The sequence below is a fragment of the Notechis scutatus genome, chromosome 4, assembly GCF_049901735.1.
Source record: "Notechis scutatus isolate UNSWTSFEM ecotype Mainland chromosome 4, rNotScu1.2, whole genome shotgun sequence".
Taxonomy (NCBI): Eukaryota; Metazoa; Chordata; class Lepidosauria; order Squamata; family Elapidae; genus Notechis; species Notechis scutatus.
In genome coordinates, this window is record NC_142012.1 from 77,464,728 (window position 1) to 77,492,693 (window position 27,966).

Genomic DNA, 27,966 nt, shown 5'->3' on the forward strand with positions numbered 1-27,966 from the left:
TACATAAGTGTCATAACTTTTTAATGTGTTTGTTTATTTCATTTGGGGATGCTATAAAATGAATGGGAAAAAGACTGGAGGGAAGCATGACCACTTTGGGGGACCTCCAGACAAGAGAACATTTGGAGATGTGAGAAAACTGAATGTTCCAAGACAGAGTTCAGATTATGCTCAAGAGTTTTTTTCAATTTACAGCAGTCATATTGTGATGACTCGGGGCATGGCGCAAAGGCAACACAGTCAAATAAGCAAGAAGAGTCCCTTTATTATCTTCAACTTGGCTCCCAATGTCCCCGTTACCTTTGGCTGGAGAAAAACTCTCCCAGGAACAGTCTTTTAAGTGGAGAAATTCAGTCCGAAAACAAAGTACATACAAACTGTAAATAAAAATCCACACAAACCATGCTGCAGTAATTAACTTGACAGGGCAGGAGAAGGAATTGTAGACTTGAAAGCACAACAAAACTCACACACTTGGGAAGATGCCAGGAACCCAGATAAGCCTTGATGATACCAGATAAATTCACAGTTTGCTCCCAACAACTTGCTGTGTGCAGCTTCCCTTTTTAAACACTGTGTTCCCAGCTGCAGCTAATGAAGGGAATCAAGGCCGTTTCCTCCCCCGTAAGCCACGCAACTCTCATTGCTCCCTTCTCCGTTCCTCCCTGCGTGCTGTAGGATGAAGAGGGGGTGGGCCTGAGTCTTCCTCTCCCTTGCTCTCCCTTGCCCCTGCTCTGCCCAGCAGGACTTTGCCCTTCCAGTTTCTTCCACAGCCACTGGAGCCACACTCCCACTCCCTGTCAGCTGCTCGGCCTCCCCCTCCGAATCAGATTCCGACAGGGGCATGACACGTATAAAAGCCTTGTTCCCTCTCTTAAAGACTTCAGATTGAGGATCTTGGACAAGTTCCACTTGAGTTCCTGCTTTCCCTATATGAATGGGCCTCCCTATATTTACCTGTAACAGTGGGGTTTTATCCAAACATGTTCCTGAACTTGTAATTTCACAGGCAGCGAGAGTCAAGATCATGGCTCTTTGTTAAACCGGTTTTATTACCCACATAAGAAAACCACAAAGATTCCGCAGGTTTTGGCTCCAATCTATTTGTGGCCCAGATTCAAGTCCTACCTGAGCACCTAAATGAATGGAGAGTCATTTTCCTAGTGGAAAGAGCTGCCAACATCTGGGCATGGTTACTGCAGGGCCCTTGACCATTTTCAGCCTGGATCTGTCTGGTCCTCACATGCACGCTGCTTACACAGTTTCCATAAACATTTTGATAACTGTTTCTTTTGTTGCTTCCTATTACATTACCCTGGTTATTTATTTAGATTTTCAAAACAAATACAGTCATTGTAAAGCTTTTTTGGATCTCCTATTACAGTAGGTTTTATTCCTTCATCTTGCTATTGTAATTGATGCAGTACGCATGTTGTCTGACATGCAGGCGTTTTAATTTTCCTAATTCACACATCAAAAAGGGTGTTAATGATATCACGTTCTTTAAAAAAAAAAAAAGAACACCTCTGCTCATGAAGGATATGTGCATCTTGTTCTGTGACTTTAAACCCATTTTCCCCGTGCGTTATGAGTTTACGTGGTTAATGGCATGTTCGAATACACCCATTGCTAAATGCCTTGAAAGAATTGCTGAAAATGGAGCAGAATTGCCAAAAAGGTACAAGCAAAAGTAGAAAACATTTCCTTTAAATCTATCGTGCCAAAGAGAATCTACCATCCAGATTCTTCTTTTTTTTATGGAAAATGGATATCATTTAGGCAATTTTTTTTACAGTGCAAAGCCATTCCTCCTCCTCCTCCTCCTCCTCCTCCTCCTCCTCCTCCTCCTCCTCCTCCTCCTCCTCCTCCTCCTCCTCCTCTCGGCAAACCCCTCTCCCTTCTATCCCTGATGATGTTGCCTAGTTGGGTAATGAAATGTCTGCAAGAAAATCCCCAAGTTCAGAGAGCACTAAGGACCCCACACTTCACCTCTTCCCTCTCCTCTTCCTCCTCCACCTCTTCTTCCTCCTCATCCCGGCAAACCCCTTTTGCTTCCATCTCTGATATAATGAAATGTCTGCAAGAAAGCAATTAAACTCCAAGTATACTAAGGAGTCCACAAACCTCCTCCTCCTCCTCTTCTCTCCAAACCCCTCTCCCTTCTCTCTCTGATGCCATCACCTAGTTGGGTAGTGAAACATCTGCAAGAAAACAACCAAGCTCGGAGAACTCTAAGGACCTCACAATCCTCCTTTTCCTCCTCCTCTCTACATTTCATTTGCATGTGTTAATTCCAAGCGCTTCTCTCCTGAACTAAGGAACCGGTGGTTTCTCCCAACGTAGCTCTACCCTAACCATAAGCCCACACTGTGGTTGAGATTTAAAGATACCAGAAACACCCGGAAGGCTGGAGTTTTCCCATCCCTGCTCTTTTCAGTGCTCAACTTGCCATGGGTTATATTGTCTTGGTTACATATCATGCTCCTGGTTGTCTCCAGAAAAGGCCCAAGTTAGGAAGCCATCAAAGCCAACTCTTGGCTGAGTCCACTTACAAAGTGAGAGCAGCCCTTCAGAATGTGATCAAATTATGTCGTACACAAAACGTGTGTGTATGTGTGTGTGTGTGTGTATGTTCCCTTTTAGAAAATGAAATAACTTTTTATAAGGGACACGGTGGAAAGGTCAGCAGTTCGGCGGTTTGAATACCTAGCGCCGAGTAACGCAGTGAGCTCCCGTTACTTGTCCCAACCTAGCAGTTTAAAAGCATGTAAAAAAAATGCAAGTAAAATATAGTTCCCTTTGGTGGGAAGGTAACAGCGTTCTGTGTGCCTTCAGCGTTTAGTCATGCCAGCCACATGACCACGGAGACGTCTTCAGACAGCATTGGCTCTTGGACTTTGAAACGGTGATGAGCATCACCCCCTAGAGTCAGAAACGACTAGCACAGATGTGCAAGGGGAACCTTTACCAGTAGAATAGATAGGAATAGAATAGAATAGAATAGAATAGAATAGAATAGAATAGAATAGAATAGAATAGAATAGAATAGAATAGAATAGAATAGAATTTTTATTGGCCAAGTTTTATTGGACACACAAGGTATTTGTCTTGGTGCAAATGCTCTCAGTGGACATAAAAGAAAAGATATATTCATCAAGAGTCAAGAATCATCAGGTACAACATTTAATCATAGTCATAGGGTACAATCTGTGGGAATAACTCTGACTCCAGTATTGAGTAATGATTAATCTAAGACCTTATACATACATGTCTGCCTAAAGGTCACCTAGATAAAACAAGGAAATTAAAAGTAAACACCAGAAACAATCAAGCAGCTCAGACAATTGTAAATAATTCTGTGTATTATGTTTAATTATTGTAATCCACAATGTGAATGCTTACTATGTGTAAAATTCTCAATAAAAAGCACTAGAAATTGCTCTGGACTCCCATCCCGAGTTCACTCATTTGTGTCTCATCCTTTCCATGGGAGTCCACCACACAATCAACAATCAAATCATACTAGGAAACAGTCCACATAAATCGTAAGGATACAAGCGACAAAGTTACACCCATACAGTCACAAGGGGGAGGGGATGAGAGATAAGAGTGATGGGAAGACTTTGTAAATAGTTGGACAGTGTTGAGGGAATTATTTGTTTAGCAGAGTGATGGCATTCGGAAAAAAACTGTCCTTGTGTCTAGTTGTTCTGGTGTGCAGGGCTCTATAGTGTTGTTTTGAGGGAAGGAGTTGAAACAGTTTATGTCCAGAATGTGAGGGGTCTGTAAATATTTTCACAGCCCTCTTTTTGACTCGTGCAGGATACAGGTCCTCGATGGAAGGCAGGTTGGTAGCCATTGTTTTTTCTGCAGTCCTAATTATCCTCTGGAGTCTGTGTCTGTCCTGTTGGGTTGCAGAATCAAACCAGACAGTTATAGAGGAGCAGATGATACTCAATAATTCCTCTGTAGGACTGGATCAGCAGCTCCTTGGGCAGTTTGACCTTTCTGAGTTAGCACAGGAAGAACATTCATTGTTGTGCTTTTTTTATGACATTTTTGACGTTAGGTGTCCATTTTAGGTCTTGTGATATGATAGAACCCAGAAATGTGAAGGTCTCTACTGTTGATACTGTGTTGTCTAGTATTGTAAGAGGTGGTGGTACTTTTTAAAAGCCAACTCTTGGCTGAGTCCATTTACAAAGTGAGAGCAGCCCTTCAGAATGTGATCAAATTATGTCGTAAAACGTGTGTGTGTTTTGTTTTTTCTTCCCTTTTAGAAAATGAAGTAAGAACTTTCCCAGTCTTAATTAGTGACCAGAGTGAGATCATTGACACTAATGGAGCCGGAGATGCCTTTGTAGGTGGTAAGTACCTTTTGCATGTGATTCTGTTTGGAGATCTATCTGTTCTTCACCCTTCTTCCTCTCCTTAACTGGCAACTTCATCAGCCAATGTGATGACAAAGGGGTTGGTAGTTTGTTTGTTTTTCCCCCCAAACAGAGAGCATCAAGTTTGTTTTTTGCAAGCCTTCATTTGCATCCTAAGAGTCTGTTTTAATGGATTGTTAATTCTCTCAGGGGAAAAAAAAACGTGTTGGTACCTTTAGCAGCATCTACCTTGTTTTCACAAGATTAATTGTGCCTGTCAGAATGTTGCGTAAAGAAAATGGCCTCAAATGTGCTTTGTTGGAGTCCTCCAAATTCTAGTCTGGCTCAAAAAACCTTAGCACATTGCTCTTCTTTTTAGCAGGTTGTGGCGAATATTGCAGAGTATGAAAATAACTCATATTTGAACCTTAAACTCCCCCCCCCACACACACACTTAGTTGCATCTGTTTCCTAGGCTGATGGTGGGTAAATGCCCCTCCCCCAAGTGATATGCTTTTAAGAGTCAGAAATAGCAGAACATCTGCTCGGATTTATATCTGATCTCAATTTTTCTAAAAAATATTGGGAAGGGATGACTCTCAGTCCGCATTGTTTAAAAATGCCTCAAATAAATCAAAACCTCCTGTAGCTGCAAAGTTATCTTGTTGACTATAAATCTCTGCATCCTGCAACAACAGAGGCTCTTTCGCTTTGAAAATGGTTAGTGCTTGAAAGCCCTTAAAGTTGTCCACAACCCTCTCCTTATTTTTCTCAAAACCCAGGACTTGTTCTTATGGTGTGACTATGGTTGTTGTTGCCACATCAGAGGAAGAGAATATATCAGAGTCTTCACTTCTTGGCTCAAGTCTGTAACAATCTAGGTTTACCTTGAGCCACCAATCTTGTACTATCAGGTCTGCGTTGCAGAACTCTAGACTGTCCCTAGGTGACAGCAACATGGTTCAGAAAACACAAATGTGGCTGCCCTCTGGTGGTTGTTTGGGTATTAGTCCAAATGTGACAGAAACAGAATTCTCCTCTTCTTCCTCCTCCTTCTGCTTCTCCTCCCCCTCTTGCTCCTTCTCTTCCTCCTCCTCCTGACTCAAAAGACCAGAGGATGGTTGGTTGAAGGTTTGTTCTGACCAAGGTTTCCTGAGACCATAATTAAGCACATGTTTAGTCCAAACAGTCCTTCAAGATAAGCACCCACCTTTCTCTCCTTTGAATTGCTGCCAACAACTAAAGTGCCAAAATAACATTAAAAAAAAAACCAACCGAGTACAAATTCCACACAGAGCTTCAAGGTTTAATCCAAACAGAGCGAATGACTTTGCTTCCTGCAAAGGTTTCTTCACCTTTGCCTGTTCTTTATAGGGGAGGGGCAATCACTTCCAAGCCTTACTTCTGAGTCGCCCCTTTTGTCCTAGCTGCTCTTGCCTTCTGGCAGCTCTGCGCACATGTGCACTGGGAACAGGCTCCCCTGGTTCCTCTGCCTCGCTGCTGCCAGACTCCAGAGGCTCCAGAGTCAGCACCCCACTCCCAGATGGTCCTGGCCCCATCTCTGCATCGGACACAGGACCCTCGTCCGAGTCCTCCCCAGACTCCCGGACTGGTCCCCGTTCGTCCCCACTGTCCGATTCTACTGCTGTCTGCATAGGCTGCCGGCGAACCACAACAAAGTTATCCTAAAAGCATTTACCTGTGATGACCCAGAGTGTAACACAAACGTAACAAAATCCAAAACTTAAATAAATGTCCTTTAATGCCTCCAATTTGGCCCCACTGTTCAATAATACTCAGTTGGAGATAAAACGTACTCAAAAATAGTCTTCAAAAGAAAACAATACAGTCCAAATTTAATGAGCAGATAGAGGTGAAATAAAAAAGCAAACAAACTACAATGACGAAATTTCCACAAAGGAACAAGAGAAGTATTTACCAAATTCAAGGAGATAGTCAAAGCACAGTCTGTTGGAAGGACGCCAACCAAGATAACTTCAGACCAAAATAAAACATGCTTTGTTTCCAGCGTTTGCCAGTACGCAGGTCCAAACTCTTATTCAGTTGTCATACCTGCAGCCCATGAAGAGGATCAAGGCCCTCTCCTCCCGAGAAGACCACATTTCTCCCTTATCCTCTCCTCCCTGCATGCCCTAGGATGATAGGGGATGGGCCTGGGTCCTCCTCTGACTGCTCAGCCGACCTCTGCACTTCCCCAGCCTCCTCCACAACCTCTGGAGCCACACGTCCACTCCCTTGTCGGCTGTTCCTCCTCTCCCTCAGAGTCAGTCTCCACCAGGGGCATGACATTACCTGTGTTATCGGATGATGAGCTCATTCTATTCCCTAAGCATTGTAGCAAGGAAAAGAAACGATGAGAACCAGTTGGAGAGATGGAATCATAGATTCCCCATTCTTCTTTTAGTAGTAGCAGTTACCATTAGAAAAAGCTAAGGCCAGACAAGGCATTGGGATTGAATTCTAAATACGTTCTGTTCTGAATGCATTTTTAGCTAAACTCCATCCTGGAGGTAAACAGTGGGAGGCTTCCTAATGGACTTGCAAAATTTGTGTAGCTTTACTGAGAGCTGATCTCCCCAGGTTCAGCTTCCAAGGGACAATATTTACTTAGCGTTAACAGATGGAAAGCAACAGTTTTATATAAAGGGCACTGAGTGTAGCAGAGAAAATCTACCTACTTCTCTGTACTCGCGTCTGAATATTTTGCTGGCGACCAAATAGAGATTATTATTATTTTTTAAGAATGAATATTTGGAGGGTTTAGACTATTTGGAAAAGAAGAGAATTGATGGAGCCAATTATTCATGCTTCATTTGTCAGACTCAGGAGAGTCTGCATCTGTGGGATGGCACAGAAAGAAAGTTAAGTAGGAGAGCTAGAGAGAAAAAGTTCTGGCAAGACTGTGTGTGAGAGAGTAAAACTTGGTGAGAACCGGCTGCATCCTGAGTAAGAATTAAAAGTAGAGAGAGAAGTATGCCTTGTCTAACAGAGTGTCTGAGAACCAGATTGACTCCCATCACGAGTTGCAAACCTAAAACTTTTATTTCCTGCTTTATTTCCGGACAGTCCAGTTGCCTCTTGAAAAAAGCCCCTTTGGGTTATTTCCTGCATATCTGATCTTTGAAAAATCCAGACAGATTTAATAGCAAAAAATCTTGATAGGAAAACAAAAAAAGATTAAACCAAGCAGAAGTCAAGAAACGGAAAATGGAGCGATGCCAGCAATGTTGGTGATTTTTTTTTTAACTCTAGAACAAATAACTGGATTTCTGTACTGCTAATAAACCTTAAGTCTTGCGGACTTCAACTCCCAGCTGTGCTGACTGAGGAATTCTGGGAGTTGAAGTCCACAAGTCTTAAGGGTGGCCAAGGTTGCAGACCCCTGCTTTAAGGATTAAAAAGAGCTTTCTTAAGAAAATCACATCAGTGTTAACAAATAAAACAAATATCAGCAGCACCAGGGGGGAAAAAAACTCAGCTGAAAATACTAATATAATATAACCCAAATCTGCAGCTAAGAACCAAGGACAGAATCAAGAAGAGATTCCTCTTATTCCTCTTCTGCATCCCATCCTATTTGATTTCCTGCTTCGTTCCTGCCCTTTCCAGTGGCACGTAACAACCGGTTTGGTGAGCGCATGCTTCACGCGGGTGCTCTACAGCAGTGGTCCCCAACCTTTTTTGTACCAGGGACCGGTTTCAAGCAGAAACATTTTTTCAAGGACCGGGGGGGGGGGGAGAGAATCCGAGTTTGGTAGTTTGCTTGCAGACGTTTCATTACCTGACTAGGTAACATCTGATGTTGTTACCTAGTCGGGTAATAAAACGTCTGCCAGCAAACCACCAAGTTCAGGGAGCGCCTCGGCCCTGCCTCCCTCAGCCCCATCCCTCAGGTGTCTCCCTCCCTCCCTCCCTCCCTCAGGTGTCTGCCTCGTTCCTCTCTCAGTCACTCTATCGCTCCTCCAGCAGCCCAAGAAGCCGGGGGTGGCTTTTCCTGTCGCCACAGCTTCCCGAGCGCCCGTTTCACCCCCACCCGCCCGCCCGCCCGCTGCGGTTCAATCCACAGTGCTCCGTTCTACCTGCCTGCCTGCCTGCCTTCTTCGTTCGGAGCAGCTTGGCTGATAAAAAGAGGCGAATAGTTATTATTCTCAGCCGAAGCTGCTCCTAAACAACCAGGCAGGCAGGCAGGCAGAACGGAGCACTGTGGATTGAACCGCGAGCGAGCGGGCGGGCGGGGTGGGGGTGAAACGGGCGCTTCGGGAAGCTGCGGCGACAGGAAAAGCCACCCCCGCTTCTTTGAAGCAGTTTCTTCCTGGGCTGGTGGAGGAGCGAGAAAGCGACTGAGAGAGCTGAGCCAGAGAGCAGGACAGGCTTCGGTTGCTTCCTCCCTCCCCTTCTTTCATTTGTGTCCTTGATCCCCGATCCCAGCAGCATTCACCGAAGGCGAAGAAAGCCGCCATTTTTTTTATTTTTTTTTCTTTGCGGCCCGGTAAAGAGTGCTCCACGGCCCGGTACCGGTCCGCGGCCCGGTGGTTGGGGACCCCTGCTCTACAGTTTAAAAAAGCACATTTTCAAACTCAATTACTTACCTTCTACTGCAGCCCCTGGGACTAAAACAGCTGAGTCGCCACGCAAATCAGCTGTGCTAAAAAAAAAAACCAGGAAATAAAGCACAGGAAAGAGTAGGGGTGTGTGGGTGGGGCCAAATGCTCACCGGAACTACTGTTTCACCCAAACCAGTGCGAACCGGTAGAATCCCACCCCTGCCCCTTTCCAGATGTGGGGGCTACCTGTACTCCCCATTTAAATGTCATTGTCAGGATTCCGGCAGTTACCCCTATTTAAATCATGAGTCTCGAGCCAAACTTCCAAAACTTAAAAAGGATTTAATTCATATTCTCCAATGGGGACACATCCATAGTCAAGAGTCATCAATCATGCTCTCCAGTTAAAATTTTGCACGGGAGAAACTTCAGTCACCTAGTTACTATCTTTGAAAACATTTATGGAATGCACTTTCGGTTTGCAAGCTGCCACACTGCTCCCTCCTCCCTTTCTGTTGGCAACTCTAAAAAGACCATAGAAATATTTTATGGGTTGACAGTGATCTAGTGCAGGGGTCTCCAATGTTGGCAACTTTAAGTCTGGCGGACTTCAACACTCAGCTTTGCTGGCTGGGGAATTCTGGGAGTTGAAGTCCACAAGTCTTAAAGATGCCACAGTTGGAGACCCCTGATCTAGAGCTCTCTTTGGTGATATATCATTAAGGCAGACAAGCTCCATATAACTCCCTTATGCTGTGAGTTGGAATATAAGACAGGGATTTTATCATCCACATCCCATAAAATTGGGAAGATACGTTGCAGATATTTTTACAAGTCACTTGACTTGCTACCAGTTCCTATGACTTTCAAGGCAACTTTGGACTAGGAAAGAGGTGTGTGAAAGCAGCCATTCATCAGGTGCAGCTTCTCTACTCACAGGGAAGAAAAAGGTCTCAGGAAGGGAGCTAATGGAAGACCTCTCCAAAATTCCTCTCTTTGCGTAAATTACTATCAGCAGTCCTGGACTTAGAATGGTTCATTCGGGGACCGTTCAAAGTTGCAGTAGCATTGAAAAAAGTGACTTACGGCCGTTTTTCACAACAGTGGCAAGAAAGGTTGTAAAATGGGGCAAAACTCACTTCACAAATGTCTCACTTAGCAACAGAAAATTTGGGCTCAATTGTGGTTGTAATTTGAGGACTACCTGTATTTTACTGCCTGGAAACCCAAGTTAAACAAAACTGAGTCATTTTCTTGAGCAGATTCCCAACAATCCTCCACTTCTCATTCCTTCTCATGCACAAAATCTGATCTACATAATAATAATGGGATTTTTTTTCCGCTCACCATCCATCAGGTGATTTCTTAGTAACTTTAGTGGCAGGTTTGGGGCTGATGTAATTTGAGGAAAGCAAGGTTTAGTCGGAGATGCATTAAGGGGGATATAGCTGGCTAGAACTGACTGTCTCTAATTTGGTCCTTTGGTACTGCATATCTGTTCTCCCAAATATACCAATTTCCAAGGAGCTAGTAAATTTTAGGAGCGATAGAAGAAGAGAATGACAGAATAACAGTGTTGGAAGGGACCTTGGAGGTCTTCCAGTCCAACCCCTGCTTAGGCAGGAAACCCTACACCATTTCAGACAAATGGTTGTCCAATCTCTTCTTAAAAACTTCCAGTATTGGAGCATCCACAACCTCTGGAGGCAAGCTGTTCCACTGATTAATTGTTCTCACTGTTGGGAAATTCCTCCTTAGTTCTAGGTTGCTTCTCTCCTTGATGAGTTTCCATCCGTTGCTTCTTGTCCTACTTTCAATTGGAGAATAGGTCAATCCCAGCGGTATGATTCAACTGGTGTAACAACCGGTTCGTTGATTGCACGCACGTCCGAAATGTGCGCTTTGCGTGCGTGCACACTATTTTACAAAACCCATTTTCAGCTATAATACCTACCTTCTACTGCAGCCCCCGGTGAATAAAACAGCTGAGGCATGGCCAAACCAGTCTGCTGTGCGAATCAGCTGTGCTCCAAGACAAGGAAATAAAGTACAGGAAAGAGTAGGGGCGAGTAGGTGGGGCCAAATGATCACTGGAACTATCGGTTTGCTCGAACTGGTCCGAACTGGTAGAATCCCACCCCTGGGTCAATCCCATCTTCTTTGTGGCAGCCCCTTAGATATTGGAAGAATGCTATCAAGTCATGTCATATAATATTCAAAAAGTGAATGGCAGAACATTCAAAAACTGCCCGAAAAATTCATATGGATATCATTTTGGCCTACATCCCACCTCCATTTTGTGACTTTATTTATAACATCCATTCCAGCATATTCCCACCTGGAATTCTCATGATGACTAGCAGCTATCAGGGCCATCTGGAAAGAATCCCATTTTTTCCCCACATAAAATATAGTCCTCTTCCAACTACCAGTTCGGCGAACCAGATGTAAAATTAGCATCCGGTTAACGCGAACCAGTGTGAACTGGTTGCAGCCCACTGCCTGTTTCTCTATCTGTTTGAATATAATTTCAATGTTTTTTTTAAACTTTCAATCCAAGCCTTTATCGTAATTAGCTGTAATATTGCCAAGAAAATATATCTAAGGTCCAAATGTTGGGATCAGTTGTGATTGTAACTCGAGGACTACCAGTATATATGGAACTGATTTTGTTTCAACAATTCGATAAACTACATGTCCCTCAACTGACAATAAGAACTCCCCACCTATTGGATACCTCCACTTTAGTTCAAGAAGTCTAAATTTCATGATAATAACCATCAAATAAAGAAATGTACAGTGTTGTTTTTATTTTTTTTATGTTGTCCAGATTTTGGCAGAGAGACCAAAACAAGGGCTACGTCAAGTAAGATACCCTGTAGCTTTTCTCTTCAAGCCTTAGGAAGTTGCATGGAATAAAAAAAAAAACATGACAGTAAGACGATCATCATAATTAAAATACCTGTCACAGATTATTTCCCTCTCCTCCTATCCTAATTTCCTTGTCCCCTAGGATAAATCTGCTTCTCTCCTTCGCCATCTGACAGCTGTAAAATATGCGCCTCAGATGATTGCTAGAGTAACTTCATTGTTTAAAAAAGAAAAAAAGATAGCTGATTTTCTGAAACTCCATTGCTTTGTGAATGGCGCCTGGTGCAATCTTTATAAATGAAGCAGAATGAAAAATAAAGACCGTTGAGGTGAAGAATGTTTTAGCTATTGCCGTTTTCCTTTCAGCCGAAGATAAGTGTAAAAGAGATTAGCTCAACAAGGGTGTCTGGTTTAACCCTTGCTATCTCTTCTTGCAATTCGGTAAGAGGCAGGGAAAGAAATTCTATTTTCACTCCCTCAGCCTTTTTTGACTGACAGCTACTCCAAGGAGGAGGAGGAAGAGATTTCTAACAGGAATTTGGCAGATTTCCCTCTTATTGTATTAGAAGAATTATTCTTTGTACAAAGAGATGTTTTGACTGTCTTACAGTTTTTGATCTAGTCATAATGGTGAGTATCAGCTTTTTGAACATTGCAGACATGTTTTCAAATACTAAGTGGGACCCACAAGCACAAAACATAGCTTTGTGTTCCCACACACTAGGTGGAGAAGGTTCAATAGCAGATTATACTGTAGTGCCCATTACTCTTTCAATTCAAAATATTTTTCATATTCGTCCATATTTAAAAAAGAAAAAAACCTATGTGAGGCAAAGATGACCTTATTTCTTTTTTCTTCTTCTTGCTTCTCCAAATTTCACTATTTTTTTTTCATGACTCCTTCTCTATCTCCTTTCTCATGCTCTAGTACAGCAATGACAAACCCTTCAGTCTGAGCTTATCAAAAATTCAGAAAATGTCTACTTCGATTCTGTTGGGCTCTCCCTCCCTCTCCCTTTCTACCTCCCTCCCTCTTCCTCTTTTTCTCTCTCTCCCTCTTTCTCTCCCTCTCTCTCCTCTCCCTCTCTCCCTCCCTCCCTCTCTCTCTTCCTCTTTTTCTCTCTCCCTCTTTCTCTCCCTCTCCTCTCCCTCCCTCTCTCTCTTCCTCTTTTTCTGTCTCCCTGTCTCTCCTCTCCCTCTCTCTCTTCTTTTTCTCTCCCTCTCTCTCCCCCCCTCTCCCTTGCTCCCTTCTTCTCCCTCTCTCTCCCCCTCCCTACCTCTCTCTCTTCCTCTTTTTCCCTCCCTCTTTCTTTCTCTTCCTCTTTTTCTCCCTCCCTCTTCCCCTCTCTTTTCCTCTTCCTCTTTCTCTTTCTCTCCCTCTCTCACATACACACACAAACACACACCTCAAACAAAACAGAAACTATTTTCTATGCAGACATTTATTTCTTTTAAAAAATACACCCCACTCGTCTGTGGTGCTACGTATTATATATAAAGAAATGTCAAATAATTACCAAAATTAAATACCAGTAAGTTCATCTTCAGAGGGCCTGGGGGCTGCCTAATGGCATGTGACACCCCTTCTTGTGCAACTCGCATTCGGTCCAGAGACTGTGCAAGAGCACATCCCACTCATGCATGGCCTCTAAAAATTGCACAAGAGCTGGGTGTGCTTTGAAGGGTAGCTGTGTTGGAAGTTGGTAAACGGTGGGTATAGTGTGACAGGAGAAAAAAGAAAGAAAAAGGCACCAACCTCCGATGCTCTTTGGCACAATCGAAGGTAACAACATTACAACCCCAACTTTTTGCTTTTACACAACAATATGTACAAGCCTTTTTTTATAACGATAAGCCTGTCTAGTTTACAAAAACACAATCAAAGTTTCACTTATTTATTTCCAAAACTTAAAGAAGATTTATTAGGAGTAAACATGCCAGCGCTGCCTGGGTGTAGCCGACTCTGAGACACATCATTCATTGTCACCCTTGACCCTGGTTTTTCCCCACCCCCTGGGTGTATCGTAATTCATATTCTCCAATGGGACACATCCATAGCCCAGAGTCATCAATCATGCTCTCCAGTTAAAATTTTGCACGGGAGAAACTTCAGTCACCTAGTTACTATCTTTGAAAACATTTATGGGAATGCATTTTCAGTTTGCAAGCTGCCACACTGCTCCCTCCTCCCTTTCTGTTGGCAACTCTAAAAAGACCATAGAAATATTTTATGGGTTGACAGTGATCTAGTGCAGGGGTCTCCAATGTTGGCAACTTTAAGTCTGGCGGACTTCAACACCCAGCTTTGCTGGCTGGGGAATTCTGGGAGTTGAAGTCCACAAGTCTTAAAGATGCCACAGTTGGAGACCCCTGATCTAGAACTCTCGTTGGTGATATATCGCTAAAAAGACCATAGAAATATTTTATGAGTTGACATCTGTAACATTTTACCAACTTTAGAATATTATTCAGCATTCCTTAAAAAAACCGTCAGACCTGCGTATACATAAGTACTCATTTTACACCTACAAAACTAACTTAAAGCTTTCTAACAGTTCATATATCATTTTTTTAAAAAAAATTCCTCCTGATTCATTAAACCATATTTAAGTCACTCCCTCCCGCTTATCGTCATAGAATAGAGAACGCTCTCCTCCCATTAGTTCCCAACTTTTAAGAGTCCTTGCTTGACTCACACAAATAGTCTGGCGGTCTCTTTCTTTATGTTCTTTTTCTCTTCCCTCCTATGAAATACATACAGGCTGTTCTCAATTTTCAAACATTCATTTAGGTGACCGAGGTTACAACGGCACTGGAAAAAAGTGACTTACAACCGTTTTTCATACTTATGACCGTTGCAGCCACCCCCAGGGTCACGTGATCGAAATTCAGGCGCTTGGCAGCTGACTCCTATTTATGATAGGAGGACTCCTATTTATGACTCCTATAACATGTCCTGGGTGGGGGGTGTCATGTGACCCCTTTTGCGACCTTCCGACCAGCAAACTCAGCGGGGAAGCCAGATTCACACCCGTGTTGCTAACTTAACAACTGCAGTGTCTGCATGTTTGAAAATATATTATTCAACAGCTAGAAGACATTCTTGTACTACTCCTCTGATTTTAGATGGTTTTTAACGGTTGACGTTTGTCCTTCTTCAGGAAGAAGAAGGCTAGGAGTAGCTAGGCCAACTGTAATGACCGCACTGAAAAGGTTGCAAAAAAATTGTTGTGGTGCAATTGAATTTGATTATGAAATAAGCATTAGCCAGCACGTGGGGTGTTTGATAAGCAGTGCGCTCATGGGTTTTCTCTCGCTCTCAGAGATGAAAAATATAGATACAGAGTAAAAATTATTGACACTTCATAGGCTGTTTGTTCCAGCTTCTGAGTCTCCCGCGGAGGTATTTTTATAACAGCCGCATCAATGGGTCTCTTTCCCCAGCTCTTTAGGTTTAACGGAGTCGAATCAATTTTTTCCCTGGCTTCAAGTAGCTGTTACAGAACAAGCAAGACATCCTAATCAAGCCGTGGATGTGTTTCCTCAAACTTCACATTGATTTTTAACTTGGTTTGAGGGAAGCAGATCTTTAGCCTGGCATCCAGGTAGATGAGCAGAGGAGCAGGTTTGTTTTTGGTTGTTGTTGTTTTTTCATTGCCATCTGTCTTAAATGGGGAAGATTCAGCAAAAACTGCAGGAAGGTATAAATCAAAAGGGCTGAAGTTGAAGCCTTAAAAACAGAGAGCTCTTAAGAAACAGCAAGGAGGACAAAGTTGCATCCGGCAGTTGTGTAGAAAATGTCTTTGCACAAGGCTGATGTTTTTCCAGTGAGCTTTTCTGGGGAGCCCAGGTGAACATGTCACAATAGAGGTTCTGTGATGACCCGGGGCATGGCACAAAGGCAACCCAGCCAGATAATTAGTAGGGGTCCCTTTACTAGCTCCAACTTTGCCCCCAATGTCCCGGTTACCTTCTGGTCTGGAGAAAAACTCTCCCAGGAACCTGCAACAGCCTTTGGCTGCAGATATTCCAATCTAAAATGATGTAAAGAGAAAACTTTAAACTATAAATCCACCAAAGCAAGATAAGGTAATAAATCTGGCAGGGCAAGATAAGGAGTTGCAGAAATGAAGTAACACAGCAGTAAATCAAACCAGTTGGGAGGATGCCAGGAACTTAGATAACAGCAGCCAACATTAGATAAACTCAATGTTTGTTCCTGACAAACGCCCCTCCCAACTGCCTCTCCTTTAAAGTCCCTCCCCAGGTGTGCCTTGTGAAGGGAATCAAGGCCCTTTCCTCCCTCGTAAGCCACACAACCCATGTTGCTCTCTTCTCCGTTCTTCCCTGCGTGCCCTTGGATGAAGAGGGGGTGGGCCTTGGTCTTCCTCTGAACCCCCTCTCTCTTGTTCTATCTCTTCCCTGCTCTGCTCAGCCTGACTTTGCCCTTCCCCAGTTTCCTCCACAGCCGACAGAGCCACTCTCCTGCTCCCTGACGGCTGTTGGTCTTCCCCCTTGGATTCAGACTCCAAATGGGTACATGACAGGTTCAGAAGTTTTTATTTATTAAACAAATTTACATAGCTGCCACCTAGGTGACTCCAGGTGATTTATATATATATATATATATTTTTAAAAATCCATTTTGTAATAAAAGTTGCACTTGATCAGGGCTTATCAACTAAAACATCTTTCCTGGATTCACACAAAAAAGGTTTACAAACCACAGTGGCCCCCAAAGTCAAAATTAAAACCAGGTTTTCATTTAGCGTGCGTGGTGAAGGTGACCCTTTGTTTCATCAGCTCAGCGATAGAAAGCAATCCAGATTAGGAGTTTGAGATGAAACATGAAAGTGGAGTAACTTTTAATGCCTATGGATTCTCCCAGTTGATTTTTATCCCAAGCGGAAGTGAAGACAAGAGCAGTGGGGCAAGCAAGGAAAAGAGACAGAAAGAGGAACGGGTGAGGAGCAAGAAAAAGAATGAGTATTTGTAGGAGCCAAGATAATATAGGTTCTGATGCAGTGGTGGGATTCAAATATTTTTACCACCAGTTCGGTGGACGTAGCTTGGTGGGCGTGTTTTGTGCACGTGCACACACTTTGTGTGCGCGCACCAAATATGGCATTATAACTCACCTCCTGCAAGCCTGCACTGTCCTGGTCACTTCAGCAGCTGCCGCGCAGCACTCTGCTGTGCCGCGCAAAGCAGCTGTGATTCAAATTCAGAGGATAAAGGTGAGTACGGTAGCCTGGGTGGGCGGGCCCAACAGCAGAGCGGTGGAGAGAACAGGTTCAGTCTCCGCTGCTCATCGCCGCTACCGGCTCAGCAGAATTGGGCTGAACTGGTAGAATACCACTACTGATCTGATACCTGGTTTGCGAACTGTTTTTTATGTGAATCTAGGGAATGATGCTGTGATTGGACAGCTATTTGTCCGGAATGGTATAAGGCAGGGGTCGGCAACCCACGGCTCTGGAGCCACATGTGGCTCATCCATCCCTCTGCTGCAGCTCCCTGTTGCTGGTCCACAAATGATAGGGTTTTCAGTTAGGAAGAGGAAGAAAGTAGAGGAAAATGGACGCCGCACTAGGAGGAGACTATGGTAGGGGAACCGGACTTCCGGTCAGCTCCAGAATTCAACGAGGGGCTTCCGGTTGTGGCTCTTTGAATGTTTTAAGGTTGCTGACCCCTAGCATAAGGACTACATGAGAAGAGGAATGGACTAGAAGACCTCCAAGGTCCCTTCCAGCTCTGGGGTTCCATGATAAGCCCTGCCCAAGTGCAACGTGTGAGCCTCTGTTGTGAACACGTTCCCCAGAGCCTCCCAGAAAAGCCACTCTACTAATTCTCCCTCACCATACTTCTGACTTCCAAATCTTTATTAGACCTATTTCCAGCACTCTCTTATCAGCCGTGGCAGAAATTACTCTGGAAGGCAAATGTAGTTGAAAGCCATTGCCTTCAGTGGTGGGATTCAAAAAAATTGACCGTTGGTTCTGTGGACGTGGCTTGGTGAGCGTGGCCATGGGACTGGGTGGGCATGGCTTTTTTTTTTTTTTTTTTTTTGCTTTTTGCAGACGGCCCTCCACCCGTTTTGGGGGGCCTTCTGGGCCTCAGAGGATCCTCTGAGGGGGGATGTTTTTGGTCCCATAAGGCTCCTCTGAAACTCAGGAAGGCCAAAAAATGGAGGTGGGGGGGGCTGAGCCATTTTTTGCCTTCCTGTGCCTTCCTGGCACAGCTGATCGTATGTACATCTGATTGTCAGGAGGGGGGAAAAAAGAAATACCTTAGGCAAATGTCAGGTGGGCGGGGTGAGTGGGCGGGAGGGTGACCATGTCAAGGGCGTGCCCAGCCAGAACTTACTAGTGGTTCGGTGACCCACGCCAAATATTTGCTACTGTTTTGCCCAATCCAGTGCTAATTTGCCCAATTTGCTACTGTTTTGCCCAATCCAGCTGAATACCACCAACTGGTTGCCTTCCCTGGGGTTCTTTGTCTTCTTCGGTTCTCAGGGCCTCCTAGCCCTAAATATAGACGTTTCGTTTTATTATTACAGCCGATAGCTGTTTATGAGACTCATCCTTGGTGAACTTGGCTAATTCCTTTTCGAAGCAACCTAAGCTGATTGGCATGAAACGCATCCTTCCAGCTCATGATGCGCTCAGAGGTTAATCACGCAGTGTACCTGCCTGAACCTGAGTGTTAGAAAACCATGAAAGCTTTTCTCCTTCACGCATCCAGGCCTGTGGCAGGAACAAGGTGGCCAACTTGTCAAGATGTCTGTCAGCATTCCAACTAAGCAACTCCAAACCAGTAAACTCAAGAGACAAAGCATTTCCTCCAAATTCCATTTTATTAGAGTGGTCATATTGGCACATCGGGAAAACTCAAATCTGAGAGTTCCGGGTTTTGCCTTCCCAAAAGAAATTCAAGGATCCATCCCCTGTACCCACCAGTCAAAACATGGCCCAATCAAATCTTCATCTCAACTGGAGAAGGAGAGAGATGAGAGAGAGAGAAGAGAGAGAGAGAAAGAGAGAGAGAGAGAGAGAGAGTGAGTGAGTGAGTGCCAGGAAGTTTCTGTACTCTTGAGAAAATGTTGAACCTGTCTTGTCCTCACCTGTTGAAATAGGGTGCTGCATGTCCTTCTGACTCCAGTGGCTCAGCAACTTATGCTGAGCTTGTCGATCAGAAAGGTCAGCAGTTCGAATCCATAGTACCATGTAACGCATTAAGCAGCATCTGCCAACCAAGCAGTTTGAAAGCATGGAAAAAAATGCATGTAGAAAAATAGGGACCCCTTTGGTGGGAAGGTAACTGCGTTCTGTGCGCCTTCGGCATTTAGTCCTGCCGACCACATGACCATGGAGACGTCTTCGGACAGCGCTGGCTCTTTGGCTTTTTAACGGAGATGAGCACCATCCCCTAGGGCCGGAAACGACTAGCGTGTATGTGCGAAGGGAACCTTTACCTTTACAGAGTTAAGATCCTAGCGTCATCTTTGACATCCTTCTTTTAAGCGTCTTCCTTGGTTGTGAGTCATCTGGTGTGAGCCCCACGTCTCTGCTTTGCCCAAAGCAAACTGAAATTGACTAGCCTTTGGGCATCCCTATCAGCCGTGCGATATTTCGGTAAAAGTGCCGGATTATTGACAAGGAGCTGGGCAACGACTGAATATAACCGCAGGGCCTCTGTAAATAACCCGTCGCTGGCTGTGCTGAGTAGCTGCTGGACTTGAACATAAAAAGCCTGTGAGTCTATTAAAAGGTAGCCCAGTTCTTCCCCTTTTTAAAACATCATCCTGCTTTTTTTAAAAAAAAAAATCTTATTTTACAACTCGAATCATTCTGATATATTTCCTGCGCACTTAAGCTAAGGCTGCAATTTCTGGAGCAGGAAAGCAATTTCTTAGCTTTCAAACAAACGAACCTAAGGAAGCAAAAATCAAAGGTGGAAGGAACAAAATGTACGATTTTGGGAAAGGTTCTTTATTAGAAACAGGCAGGCCCCCACAGCTTTCTTTTCAGTGGAGCCTCGTTTATTTGTGGCTTTTTTTTTTTTTCAAGACAAAAAAAAATTACTTCGCTGTTTATGTGGGTTAAGGAGAAATGACTTGCTATTCTTATTATGACTTCTGAAGAAAAAAACCTTTTGACTGCAATAACAAAAGAGTTTTTTTAGCTCCAAAGTTTAGACAATAGTCAAGGCTTATTTTAATTTTATTTAAACAGGAAAATGTTATGTAATTTAAAACATCTGAACATTTTTATTCAGCACAAAACACCGGTGCTTGTTTTAACATAGTTTTAGATATATGTATGTAGCTTCCAGATGGGGGTGGGGGAGAAAAAAAAGAGAGAGAGAGAAATACCACTTTCTCCTGATTCCCAATGATTGCTAAGTCAATTTTGTTGTGCAAGTAGTCCTCAACTTACAAGAGTTCATTAAGTGACCATTAGAAGTTATGACAGCCCTATAAAAAGTGGCTTGTGACCGTGTTTCACACTTAATGACCGTTAACAGCATCCCTGGGGTTGCATGATTTACATTCGGATGCTTGACAACTGGTTCATATTTATGAGGGTTAATGTCAGTCTGTGCTCCATTCAAAATCCAAGAAAGAAATACTTAGACTCCATAGATTAGAGGAAAGAAATCTTTTACTGGAAAATGAAGTGGTAGCTTCAGGTAGAATTCTGAATCTAAGAAATTAAGCGCGCAGATCACATATACAAAAGGATGGAATTGTTCCCACCCCCCAAAGTTCAAAAGATTCTTCCAATTAAAAGTTCTGGATATGGTCATGTGGCATCTTCAGGTGGTGATGAGGCCTCTGTCCGTTGACCTTGACATATTTTGATAAAGATTTGCAGTTGCGCAGAGAAAAGAAGGCTAAGCAAGGAAATAGAAACTTAAGAGCAGGAATTTATACTCCCCCCACTCCTCATTTATACAACACAAGAATGTAACACCTCCAGCTCTCTTCCCGACATATCCCCCCCCCCCCCCGTTACTTATGGCAGCCAAAAGATGCAAAGCAGTAGAAAAGATCTTGAAGGCTGACAGTTAGCAGCATTCCCAGGATCACCTGATCTCCTTTGGCGACCTTCTGACGAGCAAACTCAACAAGAAAGCCAGACTCACAACCGTGTTGCTAACTTAACAACTGCAGTGATTCCCATAACCAATATGGCAGGAAAAGTTGTTGCAAGGAACAAAACTCGGTGGACAAACTTCTCACTTGGCAACATAAATTTCTGGGCTCAATTGTGGCCGTACGTCGAGGACTGCCTCGAAGTAGGGCTTCGGAAGTAGGGCTATGTCCAGGGGTGGGCCGCTGGGGGTTCGCAGGGGTTCAGGAGAGCCCCTACCTAAGGTCCTGTGCAGTTCAGAGATCCCCCAAATCCCAGAGTTCGATCCTAGACAGCGGCAGGTTATTGGGCACAATGAGTAAATACCATCTGCAAACTCCTCACTGGCAACAAGAAAGGCCTCCGGCCAGTAAAAGCTCAGCTCCATTCAGTTGCCCTGATGCAAGGGATTCCAGTAAAAGACAAAAACAAATGTAGTTACAGGACTTAGCCTACGAGTCTCAGCCGTATCTATCCAGTTATAGTTGGTATCCTGTATGGGTGAAGTTCAAATTCATCCTTGGAAGTGTTTGGCATTGAGCCATCCTGCTTTCTGAGCTTTGTTCATTCTGCAAGTCCCTTGGCTCGGTTCCTCTTCCTTTCTCTTTTCATCATCCCAGCTAACTTTGTCCTCTCCTTACAAATAGGTGTTACTTTAAGACCCTTCTGTGCAGGTGTAGATTTGCAGTCATCCTGTTTTAAAAAGCGCCTACTAGCTTAGTAGTTACTAATATGTAAAAGTAAAAAGTTGAGGCTGTATACAGTGGTGCCTGAGTACTCATTGTTTATTGGGTTCCAGGAGGCTCCATGAGTACCAAAAATGATGAGTAGCGAACAAATTTTTCCCATAAGGAATAATGTAGTAAGTTACAAGGCAGCCGACAGCAACAAGTTCTAGCTTGTGCATTGTGTACCAAACAGTGAGTACCGGGACAATATTTTCATGTCAAAATGCGTTGAATACCAAATTTTGATGAGTTTCAAAGCATTTGAGTACCAAGGTACCACTCTATTATTACTTTATTCTACTGCACTACAAAGAAGTCAATGCTGTTTTTTTTCCCCTTTTCCTCTACACCTTCTTCTCTTCCCTTTTCCCTCCCCTACTTCCTATTTTCGTTTTCCTTTGTATGTTATATTCTAATAAACTAATAAAATTCTTTCTTTTTTTTAATTGTCTACTAGCTTTGAGGTAAGGAGCATGATCCCATGTCACATTTTTACCACTGACTTTCTACTTTTGTCTTCTTGTTTTCTTTTGATATCTGTTTACATTTCTATCATATTACAAAATTGGACTAAAAAAAAATAACAGCTTTGCAGTGGCTTTTCTGATCTTTTTAGCAGTTTAAACCCTCTTGAAGCACCATTAAGGAGGAGTTTTTCATTTGAGTTGTGGCAGAGAGAGGTTGTAGAATGAAAGAAAGGAACAATCCGGATTATGGTATTATCCTCCACTCCAGATATGGAATTTTTAAACAAGGTTTATAGTATGGTTGCACAATGTTATTTGGGAAATGGATGGCAAAAGTGCCTTAGATCTGGCTGGGGAATTCTGGGAGGTGAAGTCTGCATGGATTAAAGCCATCAAGTTTGAGAAACACTGCCTTACATTATTTTTGAAACAAACGTTCCTCTGATTAGAACAGAAACTGTTGAGCCTAATTCTGATCATGTCAGAAATAATAAGATATAATAAAAAGACTGAGGAGGTTTGAAAATACAATGAGGGGATAAGGTAAAGTTAAAGGTTTCCCTCGCACATCTGTGCTAGTCGCTTCTGGCTCTCGGGGGTGCTGCTCATCTCTGTTACAAAGCCGAAGAGCCAGCGCTGTCCGAAGACGACTCCGTGGTCATGTGGCCGGCATGACTATACGGCGAAGGCGCACAGAACGCTGTTTCCTTCCCATCTAAAGGGTCCCTATTTTTCTACTTGCATTTTTATAGGCTTTCAAACTGCTAGGTTGGCAGAAGCTGGGACAAGGAACGGGAGCTCACTCCATTACGCGGCGCTAGGGATTCGAACCGCCGACCTGCCGACCTTTCTGATCGACAAGCTCGGCGTCTTATCCACTGAGCCACCACCACGTCCCTAATGAGGGGATAGGTGTATGCTAATTTATTTCTTCTGATTGGACTTAGCTCTTTGGGCCAAAACCTGTAGTTAATGTAGGGAAGAGAAACCAGGAGCCCTGGTGGAACAGTGGTTAGAATGCAAGCATTGCAGGCTAACTCTGCCCACTGCCAGGAGTTCAGTCCTGACAGAGTTCAAGGTTGACTCAGCTTTCCATCCTTCCTTCCGAGGTCGGTAAAATGATTGTTAGGAGCAATGTGCTGACTCTGTATACTGCTTAGAGAGGGAGTGTAAAAGCACTGTGAAGTGCTGTCTTGGAAGATGGGTTTATTTTTAAATTGTGCTGTCTCAGAACAGACATACTTAGCAGTCGGTCACTGTGTGGTTTCTTTTGGCACATTTCATCATTGGTCCATCGAAGAAACCTATTCAGGGGGTTGTTTTAGCCCCACAGAAGTTACTTTGTCCGATTCTGCAGCATTTCTACCAATGGTATTAAAATGTGATATAACCGTCAGAACGGATCGTCGTAGTAAAGAAATCAGCAATAAACAGGAAAAGATGGCTTGGTATTTTGGGGGGTGGGGGGTCCTTGGTGCTCTTTGTTGTATGCTTCCAGACGTTTCATTACCCAGCTCGGTAACATTATCAGTGCGAGTAGTGAATGTGGAGTTTGCTCCCTGTTTATATACAGTGATTTTGTAGAGGTGTGGTTAAGATGAGCAGGGATTAACATCAGACAAATCAACCAGAAAACAACCAGAAAACAATACCCTAATCAAGGAATGACCAAGGGGAAAACCACACACACACACACACACACACAGGGAGGGCTCTATATGAACAGAACTCAAACTCCACACTCACTAGCATTGATGATGTTCTCTATTAGGGTAATGAAAAGCTGACCACCAAACCACCAAACCCAGAGAGCGCCACAGTTCAACCCTGAGCCACAGATATTCTCTTCTGTTGATGTTGCCTTATTATATTAAAACAGATTAACAAAAGAACAAGAACAAATATCCACAGCAGCTTTAAAGTGTCAGCGCATCAACTTTCCAAGCCTTTGCATTTAAAACATATTAGAATAGAACATAGAATAGAATAGAATAGAATAGAATAGAATAGAATAGAATAGAATAATGAAAGAATAGAATAGAATAGAATAATGAAAGAATAGAATAGAATAGAATAGAATAGAATAGAATAGAATAGAATAGAATAATGAAAGAATAGAATAGAATAGAAGAGAAGAGAAGAGAATAGAATAGAATAGAATAGAATAGAATAATGAAAGAATAGAATAGAAGAGAAGAGAAGAGAATAATGAAAGAATAGAATGGAATGGAATAGAATAGAATAGAATAGAATAGAATAGAATAGAATAGAATAGAATAATGAAAGAATAGAATAGAATAGAATAATGAAAGAATAGAATAGAATAGAATAGAATAGAATAGAATAGAATAGAATAGAATAATGAAAGAATAGAATAGAATAGAAGAGAAGAGAAGAGAAGAGAATAGAATAGAATAGAATAGAATAGAATAGAATAATGAAAGAATAGAATAGAAGAGAAGAGAAGAGAATAATGAAAGAATAGAATGGAATGGAATAGAATAGAATAGAATAGAATAGAATAGAATAGAATAGAATAGAATAGAATAGAATAGAATAGAATAGAATAGAATAATGAAAGAATAGAATAGAATAGAATAATGAAAGAATAGAATAGAATAGAATAGAATAGAATAGAATAGAATAGAATAGAATAGAATTCTTTATTGGCCAAGTGTGATTGGACACACAAGCAATTTGTCTTTGGTGCAAATGCTCTCAGTCTACATAAAAGAAAAGGCACAGTCATCAAGAGTCAAGAATCATAAGGTAGTGATAGTAGTGCAGATTTTGTAAATAGTTGGACAGTGTTGAGGAAATTATTTGTTTAACAGAGTGATGGCATTCGGGGAAAAACTGTGTGCAGTGCTCTATAGTGTCGTTTTAAGAGAAGGAGTTGAAACACTTTATGTCTGGGATGTGAGGGGTCTGTAACAGTGGTGGGATTCAAAAAATTTTTTACTACTGGTTCTGTGGGGGTGGCTTGGTGCACGATTGGCAGGGGAAGGAGACTGTAAAATCTCCAGTCAGAGGTGGTATTTGCTGGTTCTCCGAAGTACTCAAAAGCTACTGGTTCTCCAGAACTGGTCAGAACCTGCTGAATATACCACCTCTGGTCTGTAAATATTTTCCCAGCCCTCTTTTTGACTCCTGCAGTATACAGGTCCTCGATTGATGGCAGGTTGGTAGTAATTGTTTTTTCTGCAGTCCTAATCATTCTCTGAAATCTTTGTCTGTCCTGTTGGGTTGCAGAACCAAACCAGACATATGAGAAATCCCTGTGGAGCATGACTTCGGGAATTCTTCCTAATCTTTTTACAAGCAGTGGCCATAGGAGGAACTCTCTGTGTGTACGGTTGTGTAGAAGTGTGTACTGGGAAGCACCAGATTAGCTGCCCATGCTCTGCTCTCTGTGGGAGGGGAAAAACTGGCAAAAGGAAAGGCCAAATTTTAAAAACTGGCAGGGAAAGCCAGGTGGCTGAGAAAGTCGTCGCCCCCCCCCCTCCCGTTTTTCCATTCTAATCTGGCTGACTACATCACCTAAATCAGGGGTGGGATTCTACCAGTTTGGTCCTGCCCCTCCCAAAAGCGGCCCATTTTTGATGCAGGTAAGTGCAGGTTCCACGCGGAGGCTCTGGGAGGGGGGGGGGGAAATGGGCCTTCCGGAAGTCTGGAAACAAGCCTGTTTCCGGCCTCCGGAGGGCCTCCAGAGTCCTCTGGAAGCCATTTTTGCCTTCCCAGAGACCCGAGAGAAGCCTCCGGACTCTGGGGAAGGCAAAAAAAACGGCCTTCCTGGACATTCCAATAGGCCACACCCTCCCAGCAACTGAGCAGCAAACCAGTGGCTGGGATTTTTGAATCCCACCCCTGGGCCCAAAGTCAGTGCATGCAGCCAACACAGAGATGCGCCATAAGGAGAAAGCACATTGCAGGTACAGGCAGACACAGAACGAGGCTGTCCCTGCCCACTGTGCTCGCCGGTGGCACAGAGGTTGGGAGAATCCCAGAAGCCCATGCTCTGCAGACTTTCCCTCCCTGGTCTCCATTGATGGCCCTTCTCTCCCTCTCCTAGAGACGGCGTGCATCAGGTGTGCTCAGCCTTTCATATGTGTTTGTGTTTTTACCCCCTCCCTTTTCATCTTGTCCTTCAGGCTTCCTGTCTCAGTTGGTCTACGAGCGGCCGTTGACGGAGTGCATCCGTGCCGGGCACTACGCTGCCAGTGTGATCATCCAGCGTTCCGGTTGCACCTTCCCGGAGAAACCTGATTTCAAATGATACCGGCACGCTGAGGGCTCCATAGGAAATGCTGCCGACTTCCTGTCCCACTGTGACCCTGCACTGGCATTTCTGTACTTCTGTTCATTTAGACCTCGGACACATCTCTTGGATGATGCCCTTCTCCCCGCGTCATCATCATCATGTTGGACTGCAACATCATGCAGGGTGCAGTTTCTGGTGCCCTGTACATATCTCTCTCTCACAGACACACACACAGACACACACACACACACACAGAGTTCTCAAGGGAATGCCAAAATTCTTCTACTATCCTGAAGTTTGACCAGCGCTGCTTGCCTTGGCCAGAAGAGAATTCAGTTGGGAAATAAGTAGAATCACGGTACAAGTCTAAGAAATAGAATTGGTCCTTGGTGTGGTTTACTTACCTTCCCAGCTGAATCCTGGTTCTCTTGCAGTAATAAGGATTATAACCATGTTTCCTGGGGTGACCCAAGATTATTGTGTGATCTGGGGTAGGAAATTGGATGCGGGTTCCTCAAATGAGAGGTAGGACTTTCATTCTCCACGTTAACTTGGATTTTGGCTCAGGAATCTCATTTTCCCAGAGCAGGATCTGGATGTTTATGATAAGTGTAAAGCCCATAATAGATATATATATATTGTATTCATATATATATGTTATTCAGCTTTGTTCGGGTATTTTCCCACGTCATTATAGTTGTGCTTTTAAAGTTGTAGCAACGTTTCGGGCAGAATCTCATCTGCCATCATTAGGCTTCTGAGATTCTGCCGAAACGTTGCTACAACTTTAAAAGCACAACTATAATGACGTGGGAAAATACCCGAACAAAGCTGAATACCATACATGTAAGTACCCGTGAAAACTTAAGAAATACACACACACACACACACACACACACACACACACACACACACACACACGTATTATGTATAAACAGAGTACAGAAAATTCATGCAGGCTGTTTCTTTGGGATATGTCAAAATGTTTTATTTCAAACGCACAGTTTTAAGACAATAAGTACGTCAAAGAATGGAAACATCTTTATTTGTCTTACAGTATTCAAGAAAAGTGTTCTCCAAAGTAATTTACTATGTAATTTGATACTGATAAATAAAGGAATTGTGATACAGGCGTTCTCTGGGTTTTTAATGCTGTGATGGGGTTCTGTTGCAGTAAATAGACTCTTAAGTGGGAAGAATAACTGGACTGCAATTCATCAATGATGCTGATAAAAATACATAATTTACTGTAGAAAGCAGGAAAATTGATGTAATTAAGTAACCCAAACCTATAACTTTGCCAGTATTAACTTAATAGGCAGGGCGTTAAAAATACTGGTGATATTGATCCAGTAATGAAAATCTAGTGGTGGTTATTGAAATAAAATGGTCTTCGTTTGGAAGCCAGCAGAATTTCAGAACTTCCCATCCCCAAGACAGAACCTGAGAAAAGCTGGATATGGATCATTATTTTATGGCAAAACTTTCCCATTGGCCAAGCTAAGTAACTCCAGGTAAGAGAAAGCTGGTTAGTTGAAATTTTACATTTCAGCATAAAATGCAAACCGGT

The 27,966-nt window shown here is 43.2% G+C and overlaps 1 protein-coding gene across 2 annotated transcripts in view; it reads left to right on the forward strand.

Moving 5' to 3' along the window:
- The window catches only part of ADK (adenosine kinase), a 250,147-nt gene extending 222,618 nt beyond the window's left edge, over positions 1-27,529 (forward strand). For both annotated transcript variants that reach the window (XM_026674199.2, XM_026674200.2), the window contains exons 10-11: positions 4,281-4,367; positions 26,287-27,529. In XM_026674199.2, coding sequence (XP_026529984.1) covers positions 4,281-4,367; positions 26,287-26,411 — 212 coding nt within the window. In that variant the 3' untranslated portion in view covers positions 26,412-27,529. The remainder of the gene's footprint in view (positions 1-4,280; positions 4,368-26,286) is intronic.
- Positions 27,530-27,966: the final 437 nt, after the last annotated feature.